The sequence below is a fragment of the Blennius ocellaris genome (assembly GCF_963422515.1).
Source record: "Blennius ocellaris genome assembly, chromosome: 16".
In the NCBI taxonomy this organism is placed as follows: domain Eukaryota; kingdom Metazoa; phylum Chordata; class Actinopteri; order Blenniiformes; family Blenniidae; genus Blennius; species Blennius ocellaris.
This window is the reverse complement of record NC_137665.1, coordinates 16,192,989-16,217,777: the sequence shown is the minus strand read 5'-3', so window position 1 is coordinate 16,217,777 and position 24,789 is coordinate 16,192,989. Positions and strand designations below refer to the sequence as shown.

Below are 24,789 nucleotides of genomic sequence, written 5' to 3'. Positions count from 1 at the left end.
CTTGTTGTCTCTTCAGCAAGTTTCCACATGTATAAGGGGACCTCTCATGCTACTGCACGTTTAAACTCAGACTGAGTCGAGAAAGAGACAACTTTAGTAACCGCCTGTTATTCACGTATTGTACCAATGCACCTTAATTAAAATTAAAAAAAAAATAGGCTTAAAACATGTTTTGTTTGGCCTTGATTTGCATAAACACAAGCTTCTACTTACTGCACTATTGTTGCTTCTTTTCATAAATCAATCTCTAAAGTGCTCATTAGTAAAACAGATACTAAAGGCATCTCTAAGCAACACGCAACATGTTCTCCAATGTTGCTAAGCAGTGATTAGCAATGTCCGACACACACTCACTATTCAAACAACATTTTCATAATGTTGCACGACTTTGGTGTTTGTTGCCCGGAGGCAACACCGTGTTGATGAAAAGTACTTTTCATTTACTGATATCTATGTGACAAAAAGCATGAAAATGCAGAAAATGAAGTTTCAATCCTAACAATTCCTTTTTGTTCATTCAGAACAACAGAATGATTTGGTGTGATCTTTCCGACATAGACAATTTGCAGAGAAAACTAATAGAAAAACAGATTAAAAACAAACAAACAAATATATAAATATATATCTAAATAAATCATTGCATTAGCATTATCTTGTAATCATTCTAATTTCACCCTCGTTTAAATGCACATTTATTAGCTTCATTTTAATTATTGACTATTTGTTCTACTGTTTTAATTGCCCTTTGTCTTTAAGTGCGCTTTTATTTTCTTAATATCTTGTTTTAGTTCTATGGTTTTAATTAAAATTCATGTGTTTCTTTGTCTTTGTGAAGCACATTGAATTGCCTCCTGTATGAGTGGCGCCATACAAATAAACGTGCCTTCCCTAAGTAGATGTATTGACTCGTCTTGTTCACCTTTCAATGAGTGAGTGCCAATTATGTTTAAATTAAAACTTGCGACTCGCATATGTTGGAGTCGCCGGCAGCCGCGGCACTCTGCGTCTGACACATCTGCTTATTAAAAGTGTTTACATCGCGCTGTGTGTGGCGTTGCTGCTCCCTCGGCTGGAAGTCGCAGTGACAGCGTGAGTCAATGTCACTGTCAATGTCACAGAGGAGAGGACGTAATGCACCGAACACAAACACGCCCCGAGGCGGCATCTGTGAAATAGCCTTCACACTGACAGAGACAAAGTCCTGCTGCAGCGAGGCCGAGGCTCTGCGGTGGCGGTTTGACTCGGAGACACGACTGCGCCGGGGCGATTCGGTGTGAAGCCCACAGGGTTCGACATAACACCAACTCCTCCGCCGCGCCGACGCTAATGCTGAGCGACACCGGCTTTTGAAGCTTGGTGGAAAACTTTGTCAGTGCCGGGGCGACTCTCGAAACACTTTTCCTCAAGCCACAATCTCTAAACTTGTTTGAATAGACATCATTTAAATCCACCAGAACTCATTCGCTCTTTTTAAAATGTTGGTTTTCTTGTTCCGTGAAAATTCCTACATTTTAAACATCCCCACATTCTGATTCATTTTTCGCTGAACGAGTCAGAAAATAAAGTTAGACTGGATGAACACCACACACACACACACACACACACACACACACACACACACACACACACACACACACACACACACACACACACACACACGCACGCACACACGCACACACACACACACACACACACCTCCGTTAATCCCTCGCGGTGCGCTAATACTCGTCAGGTCCGCGCGGTCACGCAGCCGCAGCAGGGAATTCAACGTGCTTTCTCCAGTGGTCTCTTATTTCTATTTAAATCAGAATCTGATGCCCAAAAAACTTTATTGAACCCGGCAGAAGAATTGAAATGAGAATTAAACTCAATGAGAGCTAAATGAGACGTAATTGGAAACGTGGGAGCAAGGCCTCGCACATTCAAATGGCTGATTTCTCTTTCTAAGACGCCTTTGTCCACCATTCTCATTCCTTTTTTTTTCCCTTTCGCAGACATTAAAAGTCCCCCAAAAGAGCATAACATCTTTATTACTGATCTTTTCAATGAAACGAGACAAAATCTCTACCATTACTTTGGTAAAATTGATCTTTTAAATTGAGACGGATCGCTCAGCCGACAGCAAACAACATGTGGGGACCTGGCGTTAGAATACTGTGGCTCGGTTGGTAGACTGGTTTGATTCGTCATCTCCCCCTATCCACTTGCCAAAGTGTCCTTGAGCAAGACACTGAATCCTAAATTGGAGGAATGGCTGGATGGATTGATGGCCTTGCACGGCAGCCATCTCTGGAGTTTGGTTCCAGAACTGGAGTGTAAATATCAAATTTGCACTCTGAATATTAAAAGATCTGATTTCTGTGTGTGTGTGTGTGTGTGTGTGTGTGTGTGTGTGTGTGTGTGTGTATGTGTGTGTGTGTGTGTGTGTGTGTGCGTGCGTGCGTGCGTGTGTGGATGTGGTTGGATTCCAAATTACTGGAGGAACTTGTGCAGTGGAATGCATGTTAATGCTCCACCGTAGAATAACACTGATGATTTTCTGCAGCCTTGATGCAAATTGCCGGAAAGTTGCGATGCTCTCAGTGCCATTTTTCTCACCTTTTTTTAGAGTTTTATTTTAATAACTTACATTGTTGGTGGCAGAACATGGGGACTGGGTAAGATCCCGACATGGATAAAGGTCGTTACACTACTCTATTCTACTGGAATGCTTATAAAAGAAGTTATAATGAATGTGTTGTCTGTGTTTGCTCTCACTACGGGCTTCTATTCATTTAAAAAAAAAAAAAAACATTTTAGTTGAATATGCAAAATTAATCAACCTTGTACACTGCTAATTGTATAGTACAATCACTGCTGCCACCTGAATGGGAATGATCTTGAAATGTGGCCAAATAACCAACATTAAAAAAAAATTCCTATTGAGGATATTTTGTTTAAAGATGTTCTGCTTTCAATGTTTCTGCCTCTGCCACGGTTCACTGACTGTGAATGAAATTCACGTCGTAATGATGCACTAAATCTTGAGACTTCACTGAAAGGGTCCTTTGAGAGCCGGATCCAGTCAGAAGTGTCCCACTTCTCACTCTCACTATGTTTCTTCCCACTCATGGCTGCATTTAAGAAGCATGCATTCCCCCACCCATCCTCCATCCCATGAGCCACTACCCCCCCCCCCCCCCCCCCACCCAGCTCTTCCTCACTTCCTCATCACAGGATTTATTGAAGCCCATTAGCCAGACTGTAGCTGTCCTTGATGTTAATAATACCGCAGGCTACCGTGCACCAATTGGGAACCATGAATTACAAAATGAAAGAAAAAAAAAAAAGGTCTCTGCCAAAGGGGACAAAGGGAGTGTGGACCATTTGGACTCATTTGTGAAAAGAGCCAATATATGTAGAGTTTGTATGAAGGGCGAGCAGCCTTGAGTCACATTTCATCTTGTTGATTTCCCCCCTGGAACATGATGTTGGAGCTTTTATAATATCACCTTCGTGCAGGATGTGACTTGTGAAGAATAGTCATAATGAAATAGTCACTCAAGGATAGAAATACAACTTTCATTATAACACTTTTCAAACTACATAAATACTGTATCATGATGTTATATTTAAAAGATTAGATAAGCTCTAATGAAAAAAAAACCAACCCATCAATGTATGAATAAAGGTTTCATCCCTTTGAAAATAAAAGTTTGACTTCTAAACCTCTGTAAATTGTGATCACGTGTGGGTTTTAGACAAGTTCTACAGATTCCCCATGTTCAGCAGGTGAGTTGATGACTTACGTCGTGAGTGTGTGTCATTTCCTGTTCATGAATCATATTGTCCCAACATTTTTGGAGGTGAGGCAGTCTATTAAAATCAAGAAGGTGTAAATAGCGTGAACAATGACAGCTCGCATATTTATTAGTTTCCTACGACCCAAACTTCGACAAAATAGAAACAAGAGATAGCTCCATGGATCGGAAACGGCCATTAAAGGTGCAACATGTAAGATTTCAGCAGTACCACTTATGTGCTGTGGGTGGTAGTAGTGAGCTGCTTTAGCATTCGGTCTGTTATTGATCTTGACCGTTCAATCTACTGGCCAGCTGCTGATTCTTTAACAGTTCCGAGGGCAGATCCCAAACTACAATGACTTCACTTTGTGGTGCAGAGTGGTATTTACAAGTCAGTAGATTGCTAATGTGAGGTGAGTGTATCCACTGTGCCATGAAAAAATCTTCATAACTTTACACATAATTCACCATTTCAAGCTTCTAAAGTCTCTCTCTCTCTCTCTCTCTCTCTCTCTCTCTCTCTCTCTCTCTGTATATATGCATATACATATATATATAAATCCACTGGGTTCCTGAAATCTCGCTTACTACAGTCCTATTTTCTTATATTTGCACAAAATTACATATATTTGATAACTTGCACTGATTTAGATCAATTTTCTATTAGATGAACTGAGGAAGGAAATGGTGCTTCGCCAGAGAAATGTGCCCAAAACAAGCTACTCATATCTAATAATTTAGCACAGTATAGCCATGCACAACTATAGCCGTGTTGCTGGATTTACACAGTCTGGACATGCAGCTACATTTTAAAGTCTTATATCACGGCGTTCTTCCTCAGCTGACTTTACATGAGAAACCACCTACACTTTGTAATTTGGGTGAGTCACGCTTGGCGCCTTTGTGTCTTCACCTTTTATGACACTGCGAGTGCCGAACCTGCCTGCTGTTCGATGCGTTGGCCTTTCTCAACATTATAATCACGCACTGGCAAAGAATGGAAAGAAACACCTCTTCACCATCCTGCTGACTTCAAAAAGGTAAAAACTGCACTTTTAAGCGCTATCTGGGGAATTTAATTTAGATAAAATACCAAGTTTCAGCGTTATCTGACTTTCATAAGTCCCTTGTGAGAATACTATGATATATTAGTCAGAGGTGTTTGGGGGCAGCTTCATAAAAAGTCTGAACAAAATGTTTTTTTGGGGAAAAAAAAGAGTCAGATCGATATCTTCATCAGCAGAATGTGTCTGTATTTAATCAAACAGGAAGGGTTGATATCAAATGGTGACACTGTCGGGAGGGGCGGACCAGGCTGGTGAAATCTTTTATTACATGGTTGTATAATTTGCTTCAATGCAGAAAATATGAGGCATTATCTTTGCGACTATCCATGCATTAAATTGAACTCTAACACTGTCTGGCCTGATGACGGTGGCAGACTTGATGAGCCCTTCACACACTGCGAAATATTCAGATCACTCATCTTGATTAATCAGAGGAGAGTTCGGCGGTACGAGGGAACTTTCCAGCGGAACTCAACTCAAACCTCCGGGACTCACCTGCAGATGGCAGCACATATTATTCAACTTGTGGTTCTGTTTACGTGACAGCGGCGCTCAGAGCCACTGAAAATGCTACTCCACCTCTGTGCGAGCAGGGAAAATGCAACTTTTCTAAAATGGTCTGGCTCCATGAGCCTGGTGAAACTGCAACTTTTTAAAAAAACGCAACAAATGGACCAACAAAAATGCTCTGCCACCATATAAATGGTGGAAAACCCAACTTTTTTCAAAATGCTCTGCCTCTGTCTCTGTGTAAACAAGGGAAAACACAACTTTTCGAAAACACTCTGCCTCTTTGTGAAAAAGGGTAAACGCAACTTTCTGAAAATGATCCAGCCCATCTAAACAAACAAGTCAACTGATGGAAAAAGGTTCCCAAGGTGGAACTTTTCAAAAACACTCTCCATGTAAAGAGAAGAAAATGCAACTTTTCTGAAATGCTGCTACTATTCATGCGCACCACGGATGTAGTAAATAGTTATAAAGTAATAGCAATCCAATTTTACCATCTGTTCAGACAAATGTTTGTGTATTTGCCATTGGGTTTTTTTTCTTGTTTTGCAACAAAAAATGCAAATAAAGAGTGTCTACACTTGAAATGTTGTCATGCAAAGGGCCTAACTCTACTCATGAAGCACATGTCAAGCCAGCATGAAGCCCAAAGTGCAAAAATGCCAAAATAATTCCAAACAATATTCAACCAGCGTCGTGAAGTTAGAGAACAGTGGCAGATCGATAAGCGGCTTTGCTTTCATGAAGGTTAGTCATTGTATTGTGTTTACTTGCTTTCTTTCGATTTGTTCTGCAGATTGATTGAAGAAGTTTCAGACGTTTATCAGCTACATAAATCACAAATATCTTGTATCTAGTGAAAGATGTTTTATTAGAAGAAAAGAAGTGTTGATTCAGTTTGTCTTGGAACTTTAAATAAGTAAAAACAACATAAAATTGGTCGTTAATCCTTTATTGACCGGCATTTACCCAAACCTCTAAATAAGCTAAAATTCTCATTTAGGTATCTTCAAAAAGAAAAAAATTTACTTATGTAATCATGTTAAATAAAACTGAATAGGATTAATTCATGTCACATATAATTTTAATATACATGTAAACTGAAAAACATTTGAAACTTTGAGTAATTAGCTTGTTTAATGCAAAAATGTATAGCAATAAATGTTTGTACACAGGAAGAATAGGTTTTTCTTGAAGGGATGGGATGATGTTAACTACTCGTGTGTGGAAACACGGTTCGAATCCCCTTTGCAGCAGGAAAATAAATGCAAGTGAAAAGTTTCCACAAACTCAATATTCAAGTGCAGCATGGAAAACTATAAAGTACATGGAATATGTACTTTCCATTTTCTAACCATTCAAATGGCTTTAACTGGAGCCGTGCGGCGCTTAAAACTCTTTCAAGTGTTGCTCATCTGTAAAGCTGGCTCAGCTTTAAACCTGTGTGTCAACAGCAGCAGATATCCAAATCCTCCGCAGAGGCAATAATCGTATGTAAACTCGCATTTAGGAGGTGTGTGTGTGCGTGTGTGTGTGTAGACTCACCGAGGGCGGGCTCGGCGCAGTCTTTGTACTGCTCAGGTGTGCAGTACGAGGCGTCGCCTGGGAAGAGTGAGAACAGAGCACTTTCCACTCAATCACAGTGTTTAGACACAAACTTCTGGATAAGTCAACAGAGTGTAAACAAGTCGATGGGCGAAGCAATCTGCCGGGCGCGGCTCCTTCTCCTCTCCAGATGTTTAATCCTGCAGCTTTTTGGAAAAACGCCGACATCCAAACCCACTATTGACTGTTCATATCAATACGAGGCGTCTCAGCGCCGTTTAATCCAACGGACAAAATACTGCAACCTTGCTGAAAACTTCTCGATATGAATGCGTGTCTAATAATACATCATCCCCCGCTGCTCTCTGTCGCCTCTATATTCACTCACCAGGCATGTGCACCATCCTGCAGTTGCAGTTCTCGACGATGTAGCGCGTCTCGCAGTCGATCCTGCAGGCCGTCACACTGTAAACCTGGAAGAAGCCCGACTCCAGAGCTTTGGATTCGCACTCTCCCCACGGCGGTGGCAGGTAGGTCAGCTGCAGGAAAGAGACAAGAAAGAGATGTCATCATTTGCTCTCATTTACATCACAGTGGAGTGCAAGCACAATTCCAAGAAAACCAGCAGTACAATCATTTGTTTGTGGTTTTTTTTTTTTTTTTTGGACACATTTTTCTTCTTTGTAAATATATGGACTATAAGGACTGTATGCAGGATTTGTTGACGTTATGTCTCATACAGGACTCGCTCAACCAACTGTAACACAAACTGTCTCCACATCTGCTTGAATGCAAATGCAAATTTCCGACTTATGACATTAATAAAAGCAGCTTCAATCTGTCTATGAGCTGTTAACTATCTTTCACAGTAATATCGTATGTGTTGAACAGTTGTGCAGATGTATTTCTAACATGCCTGTAATGAGGAAGGTACTGGGAGTCCAGGAGAAATATGATTTCTTCTGAGTTTGCCTCCAGAGGTAGCAGAGGTGTGGATGATCTTTTCTAAGTCATTCACACTCTGTCTGGAATGCACAAAGCGCGAAACAGTTATTGTGTCGCTTCTGCATGTCTCCTGCACTGACTCCTTCCTCAGTGTGAATGTGGCAAAAAAAAAAAAAAAAATTGAGATGTGCATAGATTTCAGAAAGAGGCCCCATATGCAACAACGACCCCAATTGTTATAAAATATAATGTAATAAAACCCAACATGTAATAACTGGTCAATAATTGAAGAACCTCAAAACTTAAAAAAAAGAAAAGAAAGTTTTAATATTTATCGGGTAGGCAACCCTAACACTATAATAATTGCATAACATCACAATGTGAGTCATTGATTTATGGTTTGGACTTGAACTTGAACTGCTTCAATTTAAATAACACTGAAAATATGACTTGTAAAAGTTTGGACTATTTGTTTATATGTATATCTATAAACAGTTTATGGTATTCACGTATTTCCATTGCCCAAGTCATTTATTGTCTCCTGTTCCCTATAATCTGTTATCTATTTTTGTTTAATATTTCTATATTATTGACAGTTATTACATTATGGATTTTATTAAATCTTTTAAATTACATTTCTGGTTCAGCACTTTTGTTACATTATTGACCAGATAATATCGAGAACCAGACCTTAATAATTGTGGTGTGGTGCACGTGCAACGCAAGAACAAAACCTATTTTAAATTCACGACTGAATTGCTCCTGTTTATTGCTTCATGATATCTTATTTATTGTCTATTTATTGTATCTTTCCACACATTGATTGAGATGCGTCACATTGGGATACTTCAGTGGGTAGCGGGGGGGTTTGTGGCTATAGTGTGTATGAACAGGAACAGGAACCTAAGAGACGATGGAAGTTGCCTCAGGCTCGGTTTATGCGACATATTTACGAACATGCGAACTATTTACAACAGCTGTTGTGTGAATGCGCAGTAGCAGCATTTCCAATAAGTGGCAGTCATTCTTTTCTTTTCCGTGGAAACAGTTGACGCATTTTCGAAAAGTTCCACCTCGGGAGCCATTTTTAGTGTCGCGGAGCCAACGGCTGTGTTGCATAAATAGTGTCTAAATGTGAACAAGTGGAAAGAAAAATCTGTTCCATATAGTCACCACTGAAAGTTGCTTGTAGTCTGATATTGGTGGATTTAAATTCCTCAAGAGAGACCGATTTATGTGGTAGGATTCACTTCAAAAGCACACACAGACTCGTAGTATTTAGACTTTACCCAATTACTTGCATAAAAGCCAGAGTGCTAATGTTTCTCAGCCAGCAGGAATAAATATTTAACACATTTGTGGATGGATTTTAGGATTTATTTATTTAAATGGAGGCTTCGAGGAACGCACACACAAGCGCCGAGCCCACAATGTGGAGGGATAATGACAGCAGCTCTCCGAAAAATGCATTCCCCGGTTATTGAAACTCAGCCAGTACCGAGGAGCAGAGGAGCCTCACAACAAAAGCGGGCGGTGCGGGAAACAATTCAACAGCTAGCCAGAGTCTGTCAGAAAAATCCCACAGCGCCCGGTGACACGTGCACAAATGCTGTCCTCCTGCTGCCGCGGCTCGGAGCGCTGGGACAACAGACGAGGGATGAGGGACACCGGGCGGAGCAGCATGGAGGCCCATCTGCTCCGCAACACGAGGCGATGGGGTCCAGCCGCGAGCCGTACCCATCACCCGCCGCCCCGCCGCAGTGCTTACTGAGCAAGGCAGCTCCCGCCTTCCTGCCAAAGAGCTTTTTTTTGGGGGGGTGGGGGGGATGAGGCAAATCATAACATCCTGCCAGGTGAAACTTGGCTGCGATCGGCTTGTTTTTAGCGGTGATAGGATTTGAAACCCCGTCGCCCTGTCGGGGTCATATTGTTGCTCTACTTCTCACCGCTCCAACGCTGAGAACAATCTCGCTCCAAATGCTCATCTGTGGAGAGTAAGGCCTTAGTGCGCTGTAGTCATGGACGTACTGCATCTGTCCTGACATAAAACCTGCTGAAAAGTCAATATAACCAGTATTGTTGTCACTATCTCCCTGAAGGGTGTAAATCAGGTGAAAATAGATTGAAGATTTAGTGGATTGTATTTAATTATGTGAAGCTTTTCTCATAATATGAATGAACTGACTGGAGGAGAGTTAGGTCCTTGTCCAAGGAGGCCGTCACGCTCGTATCAGCTCCAAGAGACCATGGCAGCTAATGAAACGTCTACTCATATACAGTATGTCTATAATGCTACTTATAATGGTGCCGCTTCACTTCAATTTATCAGATCAGGGATATTTATCTGATTTAGGACCACATATGAAAGTGGCCTGGGTCGGATTTTGTCATAAAAAAATGTCATATGGGTCATATCTGAGCCAAAAAAAAAAAAAAAAGCATATAGGAGCCACTTTTTATTGAAGTGGGAATGTAGCCTTTAGTGCTTTTAACAGTTTAGCGTCCAGACGCTTCTCGCCGTCTCAGGCTATAATGTCTCCTGCGATAATTATAATTCCCTCAAACACGTCAGCGCGAGTGATGAGCGCCAACATCCAGGTGCGATTAATTTTGCCGGGAGACTTAAGAAGGGTGCGCCTCGGCAATTCCTAACCTTTAAATTCACCTTCACACCTCAGCTAATCTTCACTTCTGGCCTAATGGGAGTCGACTGCGGCTGACGCCAGATCTGATTATTTCCCTGTAATCAGATAATCCGGGGTGCTCAATATCACTTTTCAATGTGTTCAGACGCGCTGACCTGATTATAGTCTATCTAATAAGAGCCGAGGCCTGTGCCCTACTCAGTGTGGTATTAATCAATGCTCTGTTCCCCTTATGTACCAGAGCAGTGCTTTAATGTGGCGTTCCAACCTGGACAGAAATGAGGGGCGTTGTTAACAAAAGTTGGGTTACGATGAGGTTAGGGCGTCAGCGCTGCGTGAGTCATCTTTTTGAGGCCGGTCTCAGTAAGGAATCGGTATACAAAAGGAGTCTCAAGCTCTCCCAAAGAAAATTGCTGTCATTTCTACTTTGTATCCCTCAAGATAGCAAGGATGTAAAGCACAATACAAAGGCCCCAAGCTGGACTCAAAAGGTATTGAATGAATAATGGCAGCAAGGATACTTTTTTTTTTTTTTGGGGGGGGGGTCCTCGAGAAGAATTACTTTTTTAACCAAGGGGACACCATGCCCTTTTAGCTTTACTTAAAAGCCCCCCGAAGGGCAATTTCTGTGTCTGGAGAGCTGGAATCTTAAATAGCCTTCCTCCAAACACCAGGCTTTGTATTCTGTGTATTTAGCACTTTGTCAAAGTCACAACCCAACTGATTTCTATCCTTTTTAATATCTTCTCCCCAGATACCCTCTCCAATCATTATTAGAGCAAATGTTTCTGGACAGATTTGAAAGTGCCCTCCAGGTGGGAGGGGAGGAGAAGGAGCTTGAAGAGACAGGTGGGAACTTCTCACAGTAGGAGGCTTCTTCCCGGCAGCTGTGATGCAAAGTGCATGCCTGCATTCATTTGCCTCTGTGCTCCCCCCCCCCCCCCCCCCCCCCCCCTGCTGTGTGGGCTCGTGGAGACGGGGCAGTGTTTTGGCGGCGGGCAGGCAGAGCCGGGGGCCCGTCCTCGCCCCGCCAGTCACACAACCAGGCTGACAGATGAGCTGAGACAGAAACCCTGGAGGCTCATTACCCAAGAGGCCTAACCATCTCAGGATGGATCTTCCTCTCCTTCTTCTTCTACTCTCTCCTGCCTGTCGCTGAGGTACCTTTCTGTGTCTCTGATTCACACGGAGCTGGGTTTTTGTTGGGCAGAAGTCTTTTAAACTCAAACTGAAATACTTCGCTGACTTCTCTGCAGTCCCATCCATTCTTATTAAGCGTATCTGCAATGACTGTGAAAATCACATCATCTAGGATGTCGTGGAAAGTTAAAGTCTTTGGTACTATTCTACAGTAATTGAATTAGGACTTTTAGTAGCTACTTTGCATTGGGTGCCACTGGGATATCTTACTTTTTGAAAGAATAGTTTTAAGTATTTGTCTTTGATTCACATTTGTGTTTAACCACGAGAAACACAGCGACATGGCAGAACGTGTGTGTTTGTGTGTGTGCGTGTGTGCTTTTATTGATGGACTTCATTAAAAGACATGCCTCTTCCTAGGTTTTGCAATAAATTCTGTTGCTGTTCTTTTGATCGCCTCTTATATTTTTGATGAACTTCCTTCATCTTTATGTGCAAATCCATAGCTGAACATTGTATTTTGTGTTTGTGGTAGCTCATTAATCGAATGGGAGGCAGAGCCATCAGGCTTCTCTTGTGTGGATCCAGCTCCAGTTTCAGTTAGTGAGGTCATCGTTTGAGGTTTGTGGATTTAGGATATTCTGTTTGTGACAATCTATTTTTTGCTTTTTACTCTCTGTGTTTGTTCCACATTTTTCTTTCTTTCCTCCGACTAAAAAAAGACTTACAGAGGTTTTTCCTTTCTTATGTTCTGTCTCTTCTGTTTGCTCAAGTGGGCTTGTTGGGGTTTTTTCCCTATAAAATTGCCCTGAGATGACTGTATTGTTGTTTTCAGTTTTCTATAAATAAAACTGAATTGAAAATAAACCAATAACTCCATGGTGAACTCAAACAACAAAATGCAGAAACAATATGTTTTCATCATTTGGTAAAGCCTCTTTGCTCAAGATGTTTTTTTTTGTTGTGTTTTTCTTAGTTGATCATCCGCAAAATGCAAACAAACAGCATGCTTTATGAAGTATATTAATATATATGAAGTGATCTGTCATTTCTAGGACTAACAAAGCAAATTCAACCATTATATTGCTTGGTCTATATCCTGTCTGTGTTGGTTGTTCATTGGTTTGGCTGGATTTTCTTTACACATGTGAATTACAGCATGTGACTCGTGCACTCAGATTGATCCTAGTTGTTTGAATGGCCAGTGGAGTTGACAATGTTCGGCAATAAAAGCCAGACATCCTTTTGAAGGGTGTCTGGGTGTCTTTGTTCAGTAATACATTCAGCAGTGGGCAGTGTAACCTAGGGTGGTTTAATACTAATGATCAATTAGATGAATGTTCACCCAACGACTTTTTATTACTTCTTTGTCATGATGCCCAGGTGAGTTGAGATAATATTGTAGACTTACATGTCTCCCCACATTTTGTATGCTCTCTTCTATGCTATATTGTCTTCTTTTTTTTCCTTTTGCTGGCAGCACATGAGCTATACTGTTCAACACTGCTCTGAAAGGTCATCAGTGATATTACTCCATTTGCTGTGCATACAAGCTTCCTGGATATATAATTCCACACATGATCAATGCAGAAGATGAACAAAACATTTAATGCATATCTATTGAGATAATATGTGCTTCTAACCACATTATCTGAATGTTGTGGACCTGCTAAAACTAAGGTAAAATCAGGCCTCATTCACTTCATGTCTCACCAGCAGAGTCTTACAACAACAACATGATAAGAAATGTTGAGTTGTTTTTGGTAAAGTTTTGAAAGTGACCGGATTCACTGTCCATATGGGATAGAATAGAATAGAATAGAATAGAATAGAATAGAATAGAATAGGCATCATACACGTATTGCAAAATGCGGTAGTTGCTCCTTTCACAATGCAATAAACAAAGAAATGTAACATACATCATCAGTGAAAGTGTGAATTAAGTTTGGTTTTGGCTCTGGGAAAGAAACTGTTTCTGTTTGTTTTTGTTTTGATGCACCTGTAGCATCTGCCGTCGGGCAACAGGTCAAACAGATGGAAGCCTGCAGGGGGTGAGCTCGCTGACTCTCCTCTGAACAGATTGATGTGAATTGGACTTGTTGCACATTATTCCGTCCTGAGTGGACAGTGCCTCAGCTGGAAATGTGGGCATTGTCTTGAATGAGTGCGTAACACGAGATGATACAGCGTTATCATGCATGATGTAAATTATGCGTTAACTGTGCACTTGTGTCATGCGCCAGTGAAACAGAAAGAAACGTGTACATCCCTTCAATTACCAATATTCCGATCATCAGCCCAGCACACAGAACAGCTTCTCTCTTGATTCTCTCATGAGACTTGGTGCAGGATTAGAGGCGTATGTGTAGTTTAGCTTTTTCAATGGAAAAATCACATTATTTTGGATGATTTGTAAAATGTGGATGCTTCTCTTTTTAAAACTAGATGCCATTTGATTTCATCATCTTCTACATATTTTTTCATTCAAATCATGGAGTATTTCAGGCGGCTTTTAAGCATCTTAATGGGACACACGGCTTTAGAAGGATTTTTGCTCGTATGCCAATCCAAGACTCATCCAGTTAAATTATGTGTAAGAAATTAGTCTGTAGATAAAAAGTCAGTTGTAAGCCAATTACTTACAGCAGCTCTAGTTGTGACAACAGCCTTTATTTTCAAAATCACAGCTGGGCTTGCTGCCGCGGTTTTACAGCCACAGTCATTGTTTAGGTTTTTGGCTTGAAACATACAGTTTTTCTTCTCTCTCTCTCTGGACTGGTAGTGTATGGTAGTTTCTTTTGCTGGCAGGCAGTTTTTTTCATCACAAATGGCTGTAGAGAACCACCTCTGCACCAAACAGGCAAAGTTCAACTCAAACTGGTGAACACTGTTCAGCCTTTAGCAGCTAAAGATAGAGATAATTGGCAGCGTGATGAGATAAGAGACAAATGATTTAAAAGCTTTAATCGTCAGAGCTGGGATTGATTTTTACTTGCCAAAGTAAATCCGTTGGTAGACATGCTGTAAGTGTTGTGAGCACTGACAGCGAATGGCGAACAAAAACAAAACATCATCGATACACCAGGCTACGAGGCCGTCTGAGACGTGAGAGGGCCGTGATTCTCTTCTTGACATGAATCTGTCTGCTCAGTGAAGAGCAATCCCGACAACTCCCGCTACTGAGCCAGACAATACATCTCAAACAGCTCGACTTGGAAAGGGTAGAATGAGACAGATGAGTAAAACTACAGAAACACAGAAAGGCTAAAACGCTAAAAGTGAAAGACAGAACGAATAGCCTCAGCCAACTGACACGACATCTCGAAGTCACAACAGATTTAATATTGTAGGATAGTAAAAGAAACCTTTTCAGGGGAGCTTCTGCTACTCAAGTACCGTATTTTCTGCCCTATAAGGCGCATCGGGTTATAAGGTGCACCTACATTGATTGACATAATGTACAACTTCATTCATATATAAGGCGCACCGCCCTATAAGGTGCATGGAATAGACCAGTGGTCAGCAACATTTATAGCTCAAAGCCATTAGGTTACATTTTCCACTGATTTTAACACCCAGAGAGGTGCACACGCTTTATTTTAATAGTCTACCTGCAGCCTATGCCAGGAGGACACTACACACAAAACCTTCTTCACTACTGGTTGACAACTTACAACTACCGGTGATAATAATAATAATAATAAACTAAACTACATGAACTAAGCAACAAAAACACAACACAACACAATTATTACCGACACCACAAACCAAATATAACCCCCAATAATTGCATTTAAAACACCACAAACAGCTGCAATGAATTATGGGAGTTTCTATCGGCTGCACTGAGGAGCTCAGGTTGAATTTGTCGCTGCAAGGCATGATGTCCCATCATGCCTTGCAGCGACAAATTCATGTTTTGTGTTGTTGGAGGTTATTGTGGCTCGTTGTTGGGCTTGGTGTTGTGTTGATTGTGTTTATGCTGTGTTTTTGTTCCCCAGTTTAGGGAGTAATTATTTCATCTAGTTTATTTTGGTTTGTTAGAATGTTGGTGTGCAACCATGAGTGATTAAGGTGTTGTGCGGAGTGTCGTCCGCTCTGAAGATTTAGAGTTATCAAAATAAAAGCTTCTGGTTGTTCAGCTGTCAAATAGCAGTCTTGAGTAGAACAATCGTCCATATATAAGGCGCACCGGGCTATAAGGCGCACTGGCAGCTTTTGAGAAAATTTGAGGTATTTAGGTGCGCCTTATAGGGTGGAAAATACGGTATTTGTTTTTAAAAAATTTGGAAAAACGACCTTGATAAGATGACGAATGTCAGCAGAGAAAATGCTATCTCCGTCAAATACCAGCAGCTGCATGTGTCTGTGAGTCTATAGTCTTTAATACTGGCCTTGTGAGATGGAACTGAAGCTCCGGCGTGACGGAGTGGAGCTCGAGTGTAAAACCTCTCGACGAGAAAGGTCACAGCCAGTGACGGAAGACAACGCAAGGGAGTCCATCATTTGTCTGTCTACCTCCAGCGAGAGAACACCGGGGCCAAATGAGGGATGGGGGATCCAGAGAGGACTGGGACGCACAATCAGCTATACGCCTACCCACCCGCACACATGCATGCACACAATCCCATCATGGCTGCCGTGGGAGGTTGTTCATCACCGAGGGTGTTTTTTTTTTTTTTTTTCCTTATCTCCTACTGATAAGCTGAATGTGTGGATCACAAGTGAGAAACAGCATGGTGAAGAGAAATGAGTTTTATAAAAAAAAGCTATTAACTGTGTATCCGTGGAAGTCCGGGACACCTACCCTCTGCTCCTGCGTGGCTACAAAAGTCTGGAAGCCGGGGGCCACTCCGAAGCCCAGCTCGTGGACGAATGGGGGCTCTGCCTGGCTGTGGATCTGCACACGCACTCCCGCTTCAAATGCCGTGTCCTCTGCAAGGGGAAGAGATGGAAAAGACCCAGTTAGTTGATTTATTCCATCAATAAACAAATGGGGGGGGGATTAAATTCCTTGGCTGGTTCAAATAAACAGTTTGAGGGCACAAGAAGCTGTTTACACTCAGCAGACGGAGAGTCCAAAGACAGAATTTTGAAGTAACCTTTCAGCAATGAATTCTGGGCCCTTCGACTTAAAGCCACGGGCTTTTAAGATTGCGTTTATTATGACACACTCTGCAAGATGGGCCATCCCATTCGCCGTGACATCAAACATAAGTAGTGAAGAGGGATTGCTGCTGACTCCATAGATGAAAAGACCTTTATCCCTTCATTCAGAGCACTCCTATGCACACACACACACACACACACACACACACACACACACACACACACACACACACACACACACACACACACACACACACACACACACACACACACACACACACACACACACACACACACACACACACACACACACAGATACTGAAGGCAGGGATGGAAAGAGCCATAACATTTATGGGCCAAGAGAGAGCAGTCCCCGGAGAGATCGATAATGTTCTCTATCCTCGTCCTCTCCTTCAGTCATGTGCTGCCAGACATTCAATCAAAGCTTTGCCCCAATACCAGCTGACCGAGCGGACACCTTGGGGTGCTCTGAAACCAAGATGTCGGGAGCCTTTCAGCATGACTGGACTCACAAATCGACACACTGCTCTCACAGACACACGGCTGCATCACTCGCTGTGATGGACTCATCAATCAAACATCTGCATTGAGTGATACTGCGACAGCCTGGACACATTCATATTAAGAAATTGATGAGGGCATCAACCATGCTTCTTTTGGGCAGTGTGTGCGTGTCTGTGTGTGCATATTGAGAATGAATGCACGCTGTGTTAGTCGAGTTTTTGAGTCGATCAGATGTAAAAAAAAAAAGAAAAAAAGGAGCATCACCGTGATGGAATTTTTTTTTACTTATATGGCACATTTTACCACTTGACATGGTCAATCACACACACTCATACACTTATACACCATATGGGAGCAATATGGGGTTCATTGTCATGCCCAAGGATGCCTTAACACATGGCCAGATCAGGGATTGAACCTTCAACCTTGGGTTTGGAAAGATACTCACTCAAGTAACTGAGCCAGAGCTGCTTCGACCATGATGGCCCTATGATGAACGATTATTGACTTTCTATGTACATGCGTCAGAGTTCATCATGTTCTGCGCTTTGTTTGGCATCTCTTTCAGGATGTGATGCCACGGCACTCTCGTATATGGTTGACGATGTCAACACTCTTCCCGCCTCTTCTAATTTTGACGGCATCGTTGACACGCAGCATGCGATCCCAGAGTGACATCTGGGTGTGTGCTCTACCGCACATGGCTGAGAGGCTGCAGAAACTCAAACACTGCACGCAATGCCGGGATCTGCCACATCAACATTAGTGTGGTCAGCAGCTGATGTTGATGCTGCTCTTAAATTAGCTCTTGTAGAATACAAACTTGCTGTGAGTCTCATTAAATGTAGATAGCCTGCAGTCTATATATCATGTAATTTTTGGCATCACCTTTGAATGAAAGTAATCCAAATGTGGAGAGATAATTAGTGAAACCGCATCTGCAATATACACAATTGACTTGGAGATCCTTCTAAAACCACCAGGAAGTTGATTTCTAATAGTAGTTACCATTTGCTCATCTCCAGCTGGTTCATTACTGTGTGTTAAATCCCCAAATAAACTTTTAAAATGATTAATCTGAGGAAGTACACTTTAAAAGCTACAACTCTGCTCTTTTGTGTTCTAATCTCTGCAACATGCAACAGCAATAAAGAAGCCAACATTGCAACTTACATATTGATACAGTGAGCAACTAAGCAGGTTAAATAAACATTTGCTTTAAAATATATAAGATGGGAGGGTTTCTCACTTATTGACTCTATTCCTATGCTGTCTGATCCAAAGAGACAGGTTTTATCATTTGGCAGGGCTTGAGCATAGCCAATTGATTTTGTAGTCATGTACTCAAAGAGGAAAGCTAATGTGCCCATTTTATATCGGACTCTTGGCTTGTGTACGTGCACAGCAGTTCAAGAGGAAATCGTGGTTCAATATGGAACTCATGCGAAGAACTAAGATATACTAAGAGTGGGGTATTCTGAGAGTCACTTTGTGGAGAAGGACACATCTTGTGTCTGTCAGGTAAGATTAATTTCCCACCCTATTTGCATCCTCTTTATTTACAGTAGGATTAGCTTGGGAAGCTTCAGGGACATCTGAGCTATCTTTTGTCTGTGGGCAAACCTTTGCAACAGACGTAAACAGAGCAAAGTGAGTTTGTCTCTGGAATGACGATATAAATATTGATAGGTAACAACCACTCTTCTTTTATCCAGTTTCATTCGAGGACATCAGAGGACAGTTCAGAGTGCCTCTGAACATCATGAGGATTTGTTTTACTCTTGTGGAGAGTGTGCTGACTGGAAGCGTCACCCAGTGGTACGGGAACAGAGAGTCAGCAGAGCACCATGGATACAAGACTCCCCACCCTCCAGGAAAACCACACTAGGGGGAGTGTGGCCAGGGTGAGCAGGATGAAGGATACTCAACAGCCTCACAATGTTCAAGCGTCCGAAAATGTCCCTCCTAACTATTTATGTATTGACTTTCAGCCATGATAAGGACTGTCCGGATTCTCAATAAACAAAGAAAAGGAGCGCAGTGCGTCCTTCAGAGCCTCCTTTAGCATAGGAGGCGAGCTCATGTTGCCCAACAATTCCTTGCGGCGACAACATTTAAAGGGACCCGCTCATCCGAGCATTTATGGAAAGTCACAATAGCAGAAAAAGGATGCAGATCATGCAATTTACCAAAGCAATAATCTGCCTTGAACAACTTTAAATAATCTAAAACCCAAATTCGCTTTTAATAGTCCATTTTCAGAAACTTGTCGTTCTTTCCACGGGGTTAAGTGAGAGTCTCTGGATAAGGAGTTGGGAGGGACTTTTCGGACCTACCCACAGACACCAGTCTGCATCTCATAAGCAAGGACCATGAACACGTAACTATACATACTGCAACATTGCACATAACACAGGTTGCACATTCTCTGTGTGAAGGCATGTCCTCACTTTCACTAGACTTTGCACTGTGCACATGTCAATTTTGCCTATTTGTATTTTGGTATTATTTGATATTTTCTTTTCCATTTTATAGTTTTACCGATTATAACCATTATCTACTGATAAACCCTGGTGGAATATCACTGCATTTCACTGCTGTATTGTATGTGAAGAAGAAACTCTAATCCAATCTGAAGCCAATTCTAACAAATAGGAAGCAGTCCATCACAGAGTACAGAGAGAGCTACAAGACAGCAAATACCTTAAAACGCATGGGTTTGTACTGCAGGAAAAAATAAACAAACAGGAAGACCTGCAGAAAATCCACACAGCCTCGAGAAATCACAATTCAGGTAAATAACCCAGAGTTCACCTTTAAAAGATACGAGAAGTGTTTCCTCTGCTGTCTGATCCAAAGAGACTTGCTGTATCATCAAGCAGCAATCGACTATGTCCAATTGATTTCATATCCATGTGTTTGAAGAGGAAAGTTAATGTGCTCATTTTAAAATCTGACTCCTGGCTCATCTACATGGAAAGCAGCTTGAGTGGCAATCATCATTATGAAACTTATATGAAAGATGTACAGAGGATACCCAGGAGTGGGCTGTTCAGCGAGTGAGACGACTTAAGGCTGAAAATAAACAGCATTTACATATCCAGAGATTCTGAAGAGGATGAAGAGGTTAGTTTAATTTCTCAGCTCAATATTTCTGGAAAGAACAAAGTCAGAGATCATTTCTGTAGGCTGTAAAACACAAATAAAGACATATCTTTAATGTGTTAATGTGGCATTCCGAAGGAAACAATATATTTAACTATATAACTTTATAACAGATGTTGGACAAATAGCTCATTAGGAGTCAGACCACTGATGGATTCCACATAATTAGCCACTGAAAAGCTCATAAAATATCCATAGTGTTAAACAGGGTGACATATTCTTTTATTAAAATGAACTCTTTAAAACTTTGTACAGCCACCTTGCCAAAACAGGAAAACAGAAATACCTATGCCAGTTTGTGTTTGTGCAACAAAGTTGGACTTGTAGGAGTTTGAACCAAAGTGTAAATGTCACAGTGTAGTTGCGTAACACATATTTGTTAGCTCGGGTTTTTTTCGGGAAACGTGGTGATGAATACAAAAGACAAAGCCGTCACGGATCTTTGACATAGCCGGCGCTCACGAAGGCAGATGTTTGAAGTTCAATCTATTTTCTGCCACATCTTCACTAAACGCAACTTAGCTAGCGACTAATTAGCAGCACTAATATGGTCACTTCGTCAACTGCTTATTAGCTCTTGCAAATCCATGCATATTTGTCCAGCTGGTGTGCGTGTGTATGTGTGTATCACATTTGGCATTCAAAGCTCTTTCCTGCAATGCAAACATCCCCATGCTTGATTTCACCGGGTGTTTGCAGGGAACGCTGGGTAATATCGCAACAAATTAGAACGAGCACAAACCCGGCAGTAATTTTCCCGATCCGCCAACAATGAGCCACACTCAATTGGTGTTTTTGCATTTTTATCAATACACACAGCAGTCAAACTACAATCGAACTGTAAATCTATCTATAAATAAACGTCTGGGGAAAATCATCGTTTCTACGGAGCACTTGAGTTAAAAGAGGCAGAAAATGGTGTATTTGGAGGAAGAATGGTGTTCAGCTCGGGATAAAGGAGAGAGGACAAATTATAGAGGGGGAGCAGTCAGTGATGGAGGTCATGGCCCCTCTTGGCTGGGGCTTGACTTCCGGCTGGGCCAGGTCAAAATTATATTGTCTGATGGTAAAATCTATTGCTGTTGTTCTGAGTCTAATGTCTCCACAAAGATTACTGTTATTAGTTCTTTTTTGGGTGACTGTGAAAAAAGAAAAAACCTGCACATCACGACTATTATTTATGTGGCCTGGCAATCAGTCCAAGATCCAGAGCTATTTTCAGAAACCCAATGTCCATTGAAACACACATATGCTGCAAATTCGCACGACTGAGAGGCAAGGAGAGTCAAGTGTTTGCCTTGAAAATGACTCAATCACGTCATAAAATAATCCACTAATTGTTTCAACTTTGATTCACGACCAGTTTTCCGTCATGGCAACAGTCAGTTCATGTGAAATGACCTACAAGCGACGCAGCGAGCAAGCTGAACGCTATTTAGCATGCGAAGATAAGATTAAATAACATTTCTACACATTGATTCTATAGTACTGTGAAAGACACTGTTTGAAAGCTTGATTTCTTCCAGGTGGAAATACACGTGAGACAATACACTCCAGTTATTGAGACTCAAAAGTATGCGAGTGCATGTATGTGTGTGGGTGAGAGAGAGAGATCAGAGCCAACTGGGATCTCTGTGCTTGTTTGCGGTCCAGTCAGTTCGGCTGTCTCTATCAAAAGATGATCAAAAAGGCTGGTGAACATCATTCCCCGGTCCGACCCGCCGAGCTGTGGTTGTGTGTTTCATCACCGCCGTCAAGCTCATTTGACTGAGAACGACTTGACGGACTGAAAAGGGGCAGACTGAAACATATATATGCTGACGCACATCTTGTTTGTGAAAGCATCCTCTGTATTTCGCACCACATCATTTCTCATTCCGTTCTCCGTCTCACACTTATAATTGCGAGTCGTACTTCAGAATAAGTCTGCTTTTATCACGAGGGTCCAAAAGTTTAAAGGAAAACTCGGTCACTTCTTGGTCAACTCAAAGTGGAAGTGTGCAAATTACACCAATCTTCCGTAATTTTAAAAGTACCTGCTCAACGAGGAGATGTGCTGTGTATTTTGATGCAACCAGCAAAGCGTTCTGCTGCAGTAGCTCGTCTGGAGATTGCACCAAGCTGGCCAGCCTTCACTCCCCACATGTATCAGTGAGCCTTGGCCGCAAATGACTCTGTCACTGACTCACCACTTTTTCCTTCCTCGGATGACTTTTGATGGATGCTGAAACCGAGAAAGCCCCACCAGAGCTGCACTTTTGGAGATATTCTCACCGTCACAATTTCATCCTTGTCAAAGTCGCTCAGATCTTTACACTTCCCCATTTTTCTGCTTCTAACACATCGACTTTGGGGACAAAATGTGCCTGATATATTCCACACATTAATGGCAAGAACTGTTATTGGTCTTAATATTATGGCTGGTTGATGCCTCATCAATCACATCATGTGCTTATTGACTGAACTTGTTCAAAAATGTTAATTATTTTGTCTTTATTCGATATTTTTTAGTGTATTTTATTATCCTAACACATTAAAGTTGGTGAAGCTCAGACAGGCTAGTGTTTCCTACAGTCTGATGTCTTTCACGATGCTGTCAGGAGGACTCAGTTCATAAAGGATCAACACGATCTTCCTACTCCAGTGAAGAAGTGTTTAATTGAATAACAGGACTCCTCTTTGCTGGAGACAAAAGTTTAACACCAGTACAGTAAGTCAGAGAGAGACAGCAGGACGACTGTCTTTTCATGGATGAAAAAAAAGTTGAAAGAAACTATGAGTGTGTGTCTTATATAAACATAGCAATTAAATAATAATGCCAGTGGTGGAGTTTGACTTGACAGCCACTCTGATGTGCTTTTTAGCACACTTGCTTCGGACTTTTTAAATCTCACCCAAAGGTATATGTTTGAGTGGTTTTGGAGTTTTATTGTGCAATACCGGCTTGTCTTCAGGAGTCTACATGTTTTTCCAGTTGTAATGATGATTAGGCTTGCCTACAGTCCCACTACATCTGGGTCTGCTTATCAGCGACTGAAGAAATTTCCGCTCCATTCGTACAATAACGTTTCAAGTGAAAATGCGTTGTTTAATATGGTTTTTGTTTTTCACAAGCAATGATCAGGGCAAGGGATGCTTAGCTACGCTACTTGGACACTAAGTTCATGCTTTGTCACTGTGCTCACCAACACAGTGAAAAAGAGAAAGTCCAGTTTTGTTTTGTTTTTTAAATAAAACATCTTCTATTGCGGGATCTCATTGGACTTCAAACATTACCAACAAGCTGGACGTCAGAGTCAGTAAACCGAGACAGTCCGGGGCTTGTGTCCCAGCGAGTTTGACACAATAGAAAGAAAAAAAAGTAACTGGTAATTGTAATTACATTATGAGTCACTGATGTCTCGCCGCTGTCACAATGCATACCACAATAAAAAGTGCTCCTACTCACACTTGATCACTAAAAGAGTGTTGCTGAGGCATCCCATATAAAAAATATTCAAATTTCTATATCTTTTTGAGTACCTCAGGAGCAGTTTCACAGTATTTATGCCCTCCTATTTAATAATTTCTTCATCTTTCTGCTTTGCCACAACATTCAGTCTGTTAAATGTAGTGGTTTAGAGTTTGGATTTAAATCGTTTTTTAGATAAACTAAGATACAGAAGTGCAGTGGTTTAATTTAAAAACACACGTTACACTGCCGGGACTTGTCACTTCGCATTTAGAAAATTAAGGTCTTTCGCATATCTGAACAAAACACCGCCGTTCTAATTGTGCTGTTGGGTGCAGTCGGGTTTAGTTTGTGCTGGCTCAGAGGCAAATTACAATTTGCAGCAGGACTGTCAATGAAACCAAAGGCCTTGTAAACAGCCGCAAATGAAGGCGGCATCCAGGGAAAAGCCGCGACACCTTCTTCTCCTGGAACTGATTCTCCTGGTTAAAGGAACACTGCACAGGGCAGACAGCACAAACAAACAAACGACACGAGAAGTAAAGAGTAAAAACACAATCAAGGGCCTTCCACTTCCACTCTGCACTCGGTTTAACCTGCTCTTGAGCAAATATCCTCTCCGAGTGCCTTTCACCGCGGCTTTGATTTACAGGCGGTAGAAACGCAGCGAGATCTTTAACGTCGCACTCCAATGCTTTTTCGGGCTTCACTTCCCTGTTTTCCACTGAAGACGGGAGTGAAAACCCTTGATGATGGATGACACGTTGACGGCAAACAGAAAGCAGCTCGGGCTGGTGATGGGTGCCGTTGGTTTTTGCCTACAAAATCCCGTGGCTGTAAATATAACAGAGGGCGGCAGCTTCGTTAGCGAAGGGGGAAAAAAAAATCAAGGATGTGGGTAAAGC

At 41.7% G+C, this 24,789-nt stretch overlaps 1 protein-coding gene across 1 annotated transcript in view; it reads right to left on the bottom strand.

The window, feature by feature from the left end:
- asic2 (acid-sensing (proton-gated) ion channel 2) overlaps window positions 1-24,789 on the bottom strand; it is a gene marked incomplete at both ends in the record, with an annotated part of 432,576 nt that overhangs the window by 7,208 nt on the left and 400,579 nt on the right. The window contains 3 exons of the mRNA XM_080510864.1: window positions 6,905-6,961; window positions 7,293-7,443; window positions 16,442-16,569. Coding sequence (XP_080366990.1) covers window positions 6,905-6,961; window positions 7,293-7,443; window positions 16,442-16,569 — 336 coding nt within the window. The remainder of the gene's footprint in view (window positions 1-6,904; window positions 6,962-7,292; window positions 7,444-16,441; window positions 16,570-24,789) is intronic.